The following is a 13,415-nucleotide window of genomic DNA, read 5'->3' as shown; positions in this document are numbered from 1 at the left end:
ACTGAGCCACCCAGCTCCACTCTCATGACCATGCATTATACTTAATACTCACTGAGCCGCCCTGCTCTACTCTCACGACCATGCGTTATACTTAATACTCACTGAGCCGCCCTGCTCCACTCTCACGTCCATTAATTATACCTAATACTCACTGAGCCACCCTTCTCCACTCTCACGTCCATGCATTATACCTAATTCTCACTGAGCCGCCCTGCTCCACTGTCACATCCATGCATTATACCTAATACTCACTGAGCCGCCCTGCTCCACTCTCACGTCCATGCCTTATACATAATACTCACTGAGCCACCCTGCTCCACTCTCACGTCCATGCCTAATACTCACTGAGCCGCCCTGCTCCACTGTCACGTCCATGCATTATACCTAATTCTCACTGAGCCGCCCTGCTCCACTGTCACGTCCGTGCATTACGCTTAATACTCACTGAGCCGCCCTGCTCCACTCTCACGTCCATACATTCCACCTAATACTCACTGAACCGCCCTTCTCCACTCTCACGTCCATGCCTTATACCTAATACTCACTGAACCGCCCTACTCCACTCACATCCATGCATTATACCTAATACCCACATTCACTGATCCACCCGTTCTGAGTCTCACGTCCCTGCATTACACCTAATACTCACTGAGCCGCCCTGCTCCACTTTCACGTCCATGCCTTATACATAATACTCACTGAGCCACCCTGCTCCACTCTCACGTCCATGCCTTATACATAATACTCACTGAGCCGCCCTGCTCCACTCTCACGTCCATACATTCCACCTAATACTCACTGAACCGCCCTTCTCCACTCTCACGTCCATGCCTTATACCTAATACTCACTGTGCCGCCCTGCTCCACTCACGTCCATGCATTATACCTAATACTCACTGAACCGCCCTCCTCCACTCACGTCCATGCTTTATACCTAATACTCACTGAACCGCCCTGCTCCACTCACGTCCATGCATTATACCTAATACTCACTGAACCGCCCTGCTCCACTCACGTCCATGCATTATACCTAATACTCACTGAGCCGCCCTGCTCCACTCACGTCCATGCATTATACCTAATACTCACTGAACCGCACTACTCCACTCACGTCCATGCATTATACCTAATACTCACTGAACCGCCCTACTCCACTCACGTCCATACATTATACCTAATACTCACTGAACCGCCCTGCTCCACTCACGTCCATGCATTATACCTAATACTCACTGAACCGCCCTGCTCCACTCACGTCCATGCATTATACATAATACTCACTGAACCGCCCTGCTCCACTCACGTCCATGCATTATACATAATACTCACTGAACCGCCCTGCTCCACTCACGTCCATGCATTATACCTAATACTCACTGAACCGCCCTGCTCCACTCACATCCATGCATTATACATAATACTCACTGAACCGCCCTGCTCCACTCACGTCCATGCATTATACCTAATACTCACTGAACCGCCCTACTCCACTCACGTCCATGCATTATACCTAATACTCACTGAACCGCCCTACTCCACTCACGTCCATGCATTATACCTAATACTCACTGAACCGCCCTGCTCCACTCACGTCCATGCATTATACCTAATACTCACTGAACCGCCCTGCTCCACTCACGTCCATGCATTATACCTAATACTCACTGAACCGCCCTACTCCACTCACATCCATGCATTATACCTAATACTCACTGAACCGCGCTGCTCCACTCACGTCCATGCATTATACATAATACTCACTGAACCGCCCTGCTCCACTCACGTCCATGCATTATACCTAATACTCACTGAACCGCCCTGCTCCACTCACGTCCATGCTTTATACCTAATACTCACTGAACCGCCCTGCTCCACTCACGTCCATGCTTTATACCTAATACTCACTGAACCGCCCTGCTCCACTCACGTCCATGCTTTATACCTAATACTCACTGAACCGCCCTGCTCCACTCACGTCCATGCATTATACCTAATACTCACTGAACCGCCCTGCTCCACTCACGTCCATGCTTTATACCTAATACTCACTGAACAGCCCTACTCCACTCACATCCATGCATTATACCTAATACTCACTGAACAGCCCTACTCCACTCACATCCATGCATTATACCTAATACTCACTGAACAGCCCTGCTCCACTCACGTCCATGCATTATACCTAATACTCACTGAACAGCCCTACTCCACTCACATCCATGCATTATACCTAATACTCACTGAACCGCCCTGCTCCACTCACATCCATGCATTATACATAATACTCACTGAACCGCCCTGCTCCACTCACGTCCATGCATTATACCTAATACTCACTGAGCCGCCCTGCTCCACTCACGTCCATGCATTATACATAATACTCACTGAACCGCCCTGCTCCACTCACATCCATGCATTATACATAATACTCACTGAGCCGCCCTGCTCCACTCACATCCATGCATTATACATAATACTCACTGAGCCGCACTGCTCCACTCACGTCCATGCATTATACCTAATACTCACTGAGTAAACCAGCACATACAGTGCCCTCGTTTCCTGATGTATATTTGGGCTCATGTATCAGTGATGTCTGGTCAATGTCAAAACAACACTTCCATCTTTATCCAGAAGGTGGCGTGCATACAGAAAAGTTTTAGTAGCTTCAGTACACAGGACGAGTATGTGCTCCCAAAGCCCAGCGACTTGACCCTGCTCCAGAACCAGCTTGACATTGTTCTGAGTGACCTCCACCTTGTGGGCAGTCACCTGGTCTTGAGGGCCCGCAGGCTGACGTGTGAGGGGCCCCAGGTTTTTATTTCTGGAAGAATGTGAATGGAGAGTCGAAAAACCATAATTGTGCTCAAATAATTGCACCATACAGTGCGAAGTGACGTCATGCACCGCCTCAATAATACAAGCCAGCAAAGAGCAGGGGTGATCAATGAGTGGCCTGTGGCGGCCAAGGCTTAGTATAATTGGGCATGTTTTATCTTCTCGGGGCTGTAATCAATTGCAGTCTTGTACAAGAGGACAGTGAGGATAATGATAATTTAATTGTGGGGCTGAGCTGCAATACCAAACACAGCCCATGGATAAGAATGGCGCTATTTCTGGGGGGAAGCAGCCATGTTTTTTTAATCTCATACAACTCCGTTAATATAAACGTTATGAGCTCTGCCACCTTGGTCACCACCTGAAAGGGTTAATGGGTACAATCGTATTAGTCAAGGGTGATAAAGGGGTTAATGTCACATCCTTGGTGGGGCTGTATACACAGATATGAAAACATTAGAGATGTTCATTACCAGATCCTAACACTAGGTGGCGCGCTTGGCGCAATATTCATTTACGATTGCCGGGATCCTAAGCAAATTTTCTTGGCATGTTCATTCGATGTTTATGTGGTTTACACCAACACGTGTTGTATTGGGAGAAGACCTCGAAAGAAGCTTTAACACGGATACAATTTAAGCAAAAATCCCCCCTTCAGCCACAGGGGCGGAGATTAACCCTTGGAGCCTCAGGCTACATCCAGACATAGAAGAAATCCGCTGCGGATCATAAACCCATCCACGTGTATCACACATTCCGCCACATCTGAACACGGCCAAAGGGGTCGTCTAGGATTATAAAAATACGTCTGTTTCCCAAAAACTGCGCCACACCTATCCACAGGTTGTGTCTGGTATTGCAGCTCCGTACCATTCACTTCAATGAAGCTGAGCTGCAATACCAGACACAACCCATGGACAGGTGTAGCGCTATTTATGGAAGAAAGGAGCAATGTTTTTCCAATCCTGGAGAACCCTTGGTATTGTCCTGCCAGAGACATGGATGATATGCTCAGATCATTGGGATCGCCACCGATCCAAGGAATAAAAGTGGTCACAGCGATCATCCAGTCTGTGCTTGTTAATATTGAATTGTAGTGCTGCGGAATGTGTTGGCGCTATATAAAGATTATTATTATATACTTGCTGCCGTCCCCTATAGATCTATTAGCAGCCATATTGGTTCTCTCCCGACTCAAGCACTGGGTGTTCTCCGTCAGGTTCAGGGGAAGCGGTAAACTTCGTCCTCATTGTGCGCCGTCTGGCGCCGCCCGATCATGGAAATGAGTAAATTGTTAGCAGTATTATACAGTATTATGGACGATCTATGGAAAGTGTTTTTTTTTGTTTTTATGTTCGAGACCTCGGCGAGGACAGTTGGGACGTGGGCGTAATTCTGTTTTTCTCCATCGAGACTTCGTGCGGCAGAACAGTCCTTCACTCCATCCTCATTCAACCAGATTTTATTGACAAAGGATGTGAAAGAAAACAAAAAAAAACCAGTATTATTATTCTACATAGAATCACTATCCCTATCCGGAGCAGTAGATGAAGGCTGCTACACCACTGAATGCTACAACTTTACATTATACACCGTCCTGATTGATTTTTTTTCAGGGGGTGTCATATAACATTTTCCTGAATGCAGGAAGTAGTGACGTTACAGCAGCCATTTTTAGCAGCTATGGAGCGATCATTTAGTCACAGAGTCACCCAGACTTCTCAGGAACGCATAGCCCCTGCTCCTCTCCTTGGTTCTTCAGTCTCTGTGGCTTCAAATCCAGAGCTGTAAGCGCTTCGTGTGCCGCCATAAAGTGTCATTTTACATATGAAATCAAAGGCTAAGAGGTAGAGTAGGACCCACGTATACTTCTATGGGCACGATCACATGACCATGTGCACTCGCCCCTATACTAACTTCTAAGCAACGCCTGATCTATGGAAACCAGGGCAGGAAATCCTAAAAAACAAAAGATGACCTTTCCACATAGAGCTTGGCAGAAGTAGCTGGATCGGCACTTTAACTCACCAGTTATAAAGGGGGGGGGGGGGGCGGCTTGGGGAGAAATAGATTTCACTGGGTTGCATCGGATGATTCTTAGTACCATAAAAATAGTTGTTAACACTGACAAAATTGTATCCTCAATGATAATCTTTATTTCTATGACCCGTTTTAATTGTGGCTGGTTGTACAATATAATTTTATAAACCTGATGTCCCTCGTAGCTCTTCTTTAAAGAGGATCTGTCACTAGTTTGGTAACGCCCTATCTCCTAGATAATCTAATAGGCGCAGCCACGCTGATAATTATAGTGAAAATTGTGTCCCAAAACATTTATTATTTTAAAAGTTATGCGCTTTTTACCAAATATGCAAATGAGGCTATACTAGACAAGTGGGCGTCACCCCCAGCAATTCTCCTGAGGTGGAGCCTCCTCGCAGCCTCTGACGCTGTCCTATCAGCATGAAGCTACTTCACACAGTGCGAGAGACTGAGGCTGGAGGGAAGCGGGATCACTTTAAAACAGCCATATTTTGGGCTGTGGACCACCTAGAACAGTATTCCTGATGTCACATGAAAGGTGAGATTCTAATCCTTCATAGGACACCAGGATCGCGGTTCTAGCTGTGACACAACCGGAGATATCACCAGTTGAATACACAGTCAGGAATGGAAGCTGGTTACCATCTGATCAGGCTGTGTTGCTGGGCAGGGAAGGGGGAGAAGCTGCATGCTGATTGGCCAGCGTCATACAGAAAACATGAGACCGCCCAGAGAGAAAAAGAGTCACCTCCCATTTGGCTATTAGAGCCACATTAGAATATCTAGAAAATGCTCATAACTTTGCAAATAAACATTTTTGAAAACAAATTAGATTAGTTAGGAGATGGGGAATTAATAAACTGGTGACAGATCCTCTAAGTGGGGCTAATGGGACGACGTGAATTAATACAGTGGAAATGGGGCGGGGGAGACGAAGACTACTGGGAATTACCCAAGCAAACAGTGTCTCTCTCCGGAGGACCCAACTCTGCCTATTTAAATCAGTGTTCTGTCAGTGTAATGCATGGAACTGTGTAATGCATCGTTTCACCTGTGGTGGTGCCACAGGGAAATTAATCACTTGCTGACCGTTTCCCCCACACATTACAGCTGTAGGGCCCAACAGCAGGACACCCTGTGAACGGCTTGTCAAGGGACCTTACATAACCTAATGGGACTGTCCAGTTTAGAAAAACCCATATCCATACACCCTATTTGGGAATTCTTAGTTAATAGAGGGGGGTCCTCTGTTTAGGATCCTCATCTCTTGGCTAGAGTGGTCCTCAGTTACAAAGAGCGTCCCTTAAGGTCCTTTTACACAGGCCAATTATCGGCAAACGAGCATTCACAGAACCCTCGTTCCCGATCATTGCCCTGTGTAAATACATAGCCCCTTGTGAAGGGCGCAAACAAACGCCGATCAACGAGCTGTCTCATCAGCAGACACACGGACTGTCTTCCACAGCCCAATCTCGGTCATGTGCAAGAGCTGTAAGGGTATGTGCACACACACTAATTACGTCTGTAATTGACGGACGTATTTCGGCCGCAAGTCCCGGACCGAACACACTGCAGGGAGCCGGGCTCCTAGCATCATACTTATGTACGATGCTGAGTCCCTGCCTCTCCGTCGAACTACTGTCCCGTACTGTAATCATGTTTTCAGTACGGGACAGTTGTCCTGCAGCGAGGCAGGGACTCCTAGCATCGTACATAAGTATGATGCTAGGAGCCCGGCTACCTGCACTGTGTTCGGTCCGGTACTTGCGGCCGAAATACGTCCGTCAATTACGGACGTAATTAGTGTGTGTGCACATACCCTTACTCTGGAAGCCCTGTCCTGTACAGACAAGCCATATGAATGTACACTGTGTAATACTTCATTTCTCCTGTGGTGGCACCGCAGGGAAATTAAACACTTCCAGGTTTCCCCACCGATTACAGCTGATTGCTGGTGGTCCCAGCAGTGGGACACTTTTTAATCAGATAATCGCCTTCTAACGATTGGGAATGTGACATAAGAAAGGACCTGGCCTCCTACCAACAGGACAAATATAAAGCTACCTCTCCCAGGAACGAGACTGTCTGGATCAACACAAGTGAGAAATCAAAATAGGTTGACCCGGATCGAATCTTTATTTCAACCTTACAAGAGGACAGTGGCCATATTGAATGTCCTGTTCTTTATTGATTGCAAATAATACACCAAGAGATTGAACGCTTGTCAACAGCACATGGAGATGACGTGCTATGCAAAATGTCTAGAGGAACGGTATGCCCCACCCACTTTCTTGATCCCGCCCCTTTCCCCCCAAAAAGTGAAGATTTTAGTGGTAAGCAATTGAGGCAGTCGAGTTTAAATTTAAAAAGTGTGCCAACATTTTTTTTCAACTTTAGTTTTTCGCGAATCTGCAATTTGTACACAGGACCATTTTGTACAAAATATGAAGTCTAAAGTTTTATTACTTATTACCATAAAACAAAGTACAATGTATGTACAATATTAAAAATGAAGCCATACTAAAGCCACACTAAAAAGACACTCGTCATAGTACTGTTGACATTCCTCATGTACAGGTAAAATCTCTGAAAGGTGTGTACAATAAACTTTATTGAGAAAAACAATCACCAAAAAAAAAAAAAATAAAAAAAAAACCGGGCCAGTCCCCCATGTAATACATATACGTTTGGTATAGACTACAGGAACAGGAAAAACACTAAATGGTTATTCGAGGCAAGATACAGAATATTTTTTTTCCCATGACGAAAATTAAAAAAAAAATTCTACAGGAAAAATGTATCACCGTGGCCCGCGTGAGAATTTCCCTTATTTGGTGAATGTTTATCATCAATAAAGATCACAAATAAAATCTAGACAACAGATGATTGGTAGAAATGGAGTATTAGTCAAACATGGCTAGAACAGGTTGTAGGTCGGGGAGGGGAGAAACATTTTTTACTTTTTTTTAATTTTTCTTAGAAACACGTCCTCCTTGGAATCAAAACCAAACTCGGGAAAAAAACACAACTAAAAATAAAACAGCAAAAGATGGAAGTTCAAACAATGGTATCTCATATATACATATAATGTACAAGCACCCAGTGTCCCCTAAAAAGATGGCGCCCCTGCTCCGGATCTGTAAAGAGTTACGTTTTCAAGTTCAACAGGAAGGACCTTCCGTACACGGGGGAAGAAACCTGAAAAAAACACCCTGAAAGATCGGATGGCCACGGATTTTGTGCAACTAGCAAAACTGTTCTGCTTTATATTTAAGGAGGTTCCTCGCTTTTCTTTTTGTACAAAAACCTGATTAATAAAGCAGGAAGAGATGGTGAAGAGGCTTTCCTAGGCCTGAAGCCATTTAGGTATTCGGGTTTGGAGAGGGAGACCTTACGGGTGTAGGGGGTGGGAATGACCCAGCAAATGCCAGTCACTATCTTGGCTTTATTAATCAGATTTTTCTAAAAAAATCAATATAGTATAACCAAGCAAAGCTCGGCACGATGGACATGGAGGGAGGAGTTCTGACCCGCGATGAGCAAATGTCTTCGGTCGGATTCAAGTTTTTTTGCCAACTTCAAAATTGCGTCACGAGTCGCTGACCATTGGGTTGCATTACAGTGACTTGAGAGTCCTTTTAGGCCGTACTCTATTAACCCCCCCCCCACTGTCCTGAACAATCACCAAGGTGGTCCAATAGTGCCCTAAGACATAAGTTCATAGTTTCTCTCGTCCTCGATACAATCCTACGGCAGCTTTAGATTTCTCACATTTCACTCTAATAATACCGATTGTGGCGAGAAATAAAAAAAAATATAGAAACCTGAATACTGGCCACAAAACCACAAAAACATCAGCACGATATTTCAGTGCTTTGCCTTCGTGTAACCTTGGTGAATATTTAGCAGCATCTAAAGTTAGACAGCAATTTGGACGTGCTCAACGGTGAGATCTGCCGACATCTAAACTAGAACCCCCGATACCTGGCGCCGCGCTCCCGTCTTAAACAGGCTCTGTCACCAGATTTTCAAACCCCTATCTCCTATTGCAGCAGATCGGCGCTGCAATGGAGATAAGAGTAACGTTTTTTTTTTTCCAAAAACGAGCATTTTTGGCCAAGTTATGACCATTTTTATATTTATGCAAATGAGCCTTTCTTAAGTAGAACTGGGCGTGTTTAAAGTTATGTACAAGTGGGCGTGTATTGTGTATGTACATCGGGGCGTGTATTGTGTATGTACATCGGGGCGTGTATTGTGTATGTACATCGGGGCGTGTATTGTGTATGTACATCGGGGCGTGTATTGTGTATGTACATCGGGGCGTGTATTGTGTATGTACATCGGGGCGTGTATTGTGTATGTACATCGGGGCGTGTATTGTGTTCGTTACATCTGGGTGTGTTTACTTGTTTTACTAGCTGGGCGTTGTGAATGGAAGTGTATGATGCTGATGAATCAGCATCATCCACTTCTCTTCGTTACCACCCAGCTTCTGGCAGTGCACAGACACACAGCGTGTCCTCGCGAGATCACGCTGTGACGTCACTCACTTCCTCCCACAGGAACTTCATCGCGTCGGATGAGCGAGGACACGCTGTGTGTCTGTGAACTGCCAGAAGCTGGGTGGTAACGAAGAGAAGTGGATGATGCTGATTCGTCACCATCATACACTTCTATTCACAACGCCCAGCTAGTAAAACAAGTAAAAACGCCCAGATGTACACACACAATACACGCCCAGATGTAACAAACACAATACACGCCCAGTTGTACTTTTGCAAGCCTCATTTGCATAAATATAAAAATGGTCATAACTTGGCCAAAAATGCTCGTTTTTGAAAAAAACAAAAAACTTTACTCTTATCTACATTGCAGCGCCGATCTGCTGCAATACGAGATAGGGGTTGCAAAATCTGGTGACAGAGCCTCTTTAATCTTCCTCATCCTCTTTTATTACAAATTTTTCGACTGTACTCAACCCCCTTATATAAAGCTTTAGCAAATAATCAAAAATATACACATTTATAAGCAGCCAACAGCTCATACAGCATGCATGCTACCGGCATATATATATATATATAAATATAAAAACTCAATATTATCTAAAGCAACTCTACTGTGAACAAAAAAAAAAAAAGGATCAGCGCCCGTGCCCAGGAACAAGATCAGCGGTGAAACAGTATTTTATTTAGAGAACAAGAACAAATTTTTACAAATTTTTTTTTTTTTCCTTCTCCTTTTTCGCTTGATTGACCCAATGGTAATACAACGGCTTGGTTAGTGCACTTTCTAGAAATGACATTGTAATACTTTTAAAAAATATATATATGAGGATGACGGCGACTGACAAGAATATGGCTTTCAATACACGGAGAGAGAAAAAAAAAAAAAAAAAAGTTACGAGGCTTGTCCGAAGCAAACAATATACATAACTGAGGAAAGATGAAAAATACCCCATACAATGGTACGCGGCACATGCAGTTATAGTCTCTATTCTGTTCCCCCTAGTGGAAATCAGACAGTCGGTTATAAGAGATCACAAGACAGATTAGTACGTGGGCCGGTAAAGGGGAGCTCTCTCTGGAGCACCATCATTTTGCATGGCTGTCACATGGTTTGCGATCGCGATGGAGCGGGTGGTGATCTACAGACGCGGCATCTCTGTGTGTAAGAAGCGCGCCGACTATTAACGCGTAACCCAATGTCCTGCATATACGATAAAAAGTTTTTGTTTCACCATTGTTTGAACATCTGATCTTAGGCTGTACATCATTTTACATTATTGCCTACAGAACTGGGTTGAAGAAAACTCGGGACTGCGTTCAACAAATCGGTATGGCAACAAAAAAAACAAAAAAAAACAACTATTGTGTAACCGCTTCCGGAGAAAAAATAAGATAAAAATCCACAAAATATTTCATGGTCGTAAAGTCTAATGCCCGTCGTGTGTTATTAATTCGTCGGCTCTGCAGTGAGATTCCAAGGCTTTCATGGTATAGATGTCCTGAGGCAGTTCTGACTTGCGTCGTACGAGGGGTCTCTCCTTCTTTAGATCTTTTTGAGCCTGGAAATTAAAGGGGGTATCCAAAAAAGAAATAGGTTGAGAAGCAGAAATAGATGGATATATCTTTTTTTTTTTGGTATATAAGTAAATACAAAGAATTCCGTCGGAGTCAGGAGTTGATCCATGTGAGGCTCTGTTCATGTCGGCGCCTCAGTCACAGATTCCGTCAGATTTGACGGGCAGAATGGCGCTGCATGCAGCTGTATTTTTCCCTTTAAAACAACGCATCCCATAATAAGTCAGTGGGGTCCATCGTGCGACGGATTCGGCACGGTGTCCTGGTTTCGGTTCTAATTAGAAACCAGGATGCAGATGTGAACAGAGCCCAACAGGGTCACCAGCGATCAATGCTCAAGATGGTCTTTGACATAATCGCTTTCTGCTCATTTTTCAATAAGTCGTACTGGGTGTGGACTGACGAACCGGCTTCACATTGCCAAATAGTCAGGGTCCTTTTACACCAGGCAATTTTGGCTGTAAAAACGAGTGCCGATCAACGAGACATCATTGATCGGCGCTCGTTTGCACCTTTTACAAGGAGCTATGGATGGGGACGAGCGCTCGTTACTCTGATCGCTCCTCCCCATACATTATGATCATGTCGGCAGCGCGTCTCCCTGTTTACGCACCAAGATGTGCTGCCGACAATGATAATATTTGCTGCACAAACCCTGGGGCGCTTTACATTTTTTTCCTACCCGCCTCCGTTATATTTGGCGCCCAATATTTAAATAACCCGCTGAACGGTCAATGGAGTGTGTAACTTGGCTGTGACTGTCCAATCAGCTACGGACAGTGTCACCGCAAGAGCTGGGGAGAGGAGAGCGTGTGCGCGCACACACGCAGGGTCTCACTCACCAACTCTCGGCAGACACAACTGTGTGATCTCTCGCGAGAGATCAGTCTCGTCCTGGTCTACCGAGAGCTGAAGAGTGGGAGCTTGAGCGCAAAGCTCCGTGCTGCGCGTGCGCGCACGCTCTCCTCTCTCCAGCTCTTGCTGTGACACTGTCCATAGCTGATTGGACGGTGTCACAGCGATGTTACACGTCCCATTGAGATTTCAGGGGGCTATTTAAATATCTGGCGCCAAATAAAACGGCACCGATACCTAAATAACGGAGGAGAGTAAGAAAAAAAATGTAAAGTGTCCCAGGGTTTGTGCAGCCCTCCCCATTACATGCTGCACAAGTACCCCCAGTTGGGAGTGGCGCGGTTTCAGCAAAGACCTTAAAGGGTTGTGACGCTTTGTTTGAGCCATTGATGACATCTAATCCCTGTACCATCCATTCATATCATGGAAAGACCCTTTAAAGGACTGCTCGGAGTCAAACTCTGTCTGATACTTGTAGATGGGGATTCTGAGCTTGTTCCTAGAACTAGTGCGGCCGCGTCTCCCACTAAAAGAGGTGGCTGGCGGTCTGGTTGCCTAGATGGGGATTAGTCAATCTTTTTATATGTGGCCTCACCAGTAAGAACATGGCGATGCCAGAGTCTCACGCATTGGTCGCAGTCTGCGCCCCTCCATCGTCACTTTTAAAACTTAATTTGTGAGAAGCTGCCGCTCTTGTAGCTGGTGCTACCCCCTTCAAAAATAAATCCCCTAAAAACATGTTTCTGCATAGAATTGTCCGTCATCAGCTACAGACACAAGGTGGCGCCATCAGCCAGGTTTAGGCCTTTTTTTTTTTTTTTACTGACTCGCAAATTTGTGGATATCTGGCACGCTGTCCGCAAATACGGTCAGTAGTGCATCCATATTTACGAATTGGCAAAAAAAAAAAAAAAAGGGAGGCTACAAATGACATCACCAACATGTCCAAACCCCTTAAAAAGGTCACATGATCGATCAGGCGCCATTTCCTTCGGGAATCCCCTGCCGTCGCATAGCAACGCTTCCGCAAGTACAGACTGCTACAGATGCACATCCGTAGCCGTCCGCAATTTTGCACGCGCCCATAGACGTCCATGCCGCAATTGCAGACAAGAACAGGACATGTTGTATATTTTGGGGATCATTTCTACGGCCCGGACGCACATCCGTGAATATTCTGAAATGTGTCTGTGGCCTATAGAAAGAAATGTGTCCGCAGATTATGGATAAAAAAATACAGTCATGTGCACGGGGCCTAATCTGGAATACCTGGAAACAAGTGGCGGGAGACGATGATAAGTCAGGAGCGCTGGACGAGAAGGACATGTCCATGGTTACCTGAGACGCCTCTTCCCTCACTGTCTTCTTCAGCATCTGTACATCTTCAAGTAAGGGTCCATCTGTTTCCATTGCGACGGGACTGTTCAGAGCGGACGTGTCAGTATACATGGGGTACTGGAATGCAAAATGGTAATCAGCTGAAGGGTAAAGCATGGGGGCCACATAAAATGACTGACACATCGGAATTATTCTCAATGACTGTTTTTTTTTTTTTTAAAACACAAACATTTTTCTTGACATAATGCACAGGTCAGG

At 45.2% G+C, this 13,415-nt stretch overlaps 1 protein-coding gene across 4 annotated transcripts in view; it reads right to left on the bottom strand.

Annotated features, from left to right (window-relative positions):
• Window positions 1–10,049: 10,049 nt before the first annotated feature.
• PPP2R5C (protein phosphatase 2 regulatory subunit B'gamma) overlaps window positions 10,050–13,415 on the bottom strand; it is a 70,261-nt gene continuing 66,895 nt past the window's right edge. For 2 of the 4 annotated variants that reach the window (XM_075844242.1, XM_075844244.1), the window contains 2 exons: window positions 13,158–13,274; window positions 10,050–10,948 (listed from right to left, as the gene is read on the bottom strand). In XM_075844242.1, the coding sequence (XP_075700357.1) occupies window positions 10,817–10,948; window positions 13,158–13,274 (249 nt within the window). In that variant the 3' untranslated portion in view covers window positions 10,050–10,816. Of the gene's footprint in view, window positions 10,949–13,088; window positions 13,275–13,415 lie in introns of all 4 variants that reach the window. The other 2 variants (XM_075844241.1, XM_075844243.1) reach the window with 1 other exon arrangement.

The sequence above is a fragment of the Rhinoderma darwinii genome, chromosome 12 (assembly GCF_050947455.1).
Source record: "Rhinoderma darwinii isolate aRhiDar2 chromosome 12, aRhiDar2.hap1, whole genome shotgun sequence".
NCBI classification, from domain to species: Eukaryota; Metazoa; Chordata; class Amphibia; order Anura; family Rhinodermatidae; genus Rhinoderma; species Rhinoderma darwinii.
The sequence above is the reverse complement of the archived record's forward strand: the minus strand, read 5'-3'. Positions and strand labels throughout refer to the sequence as shown.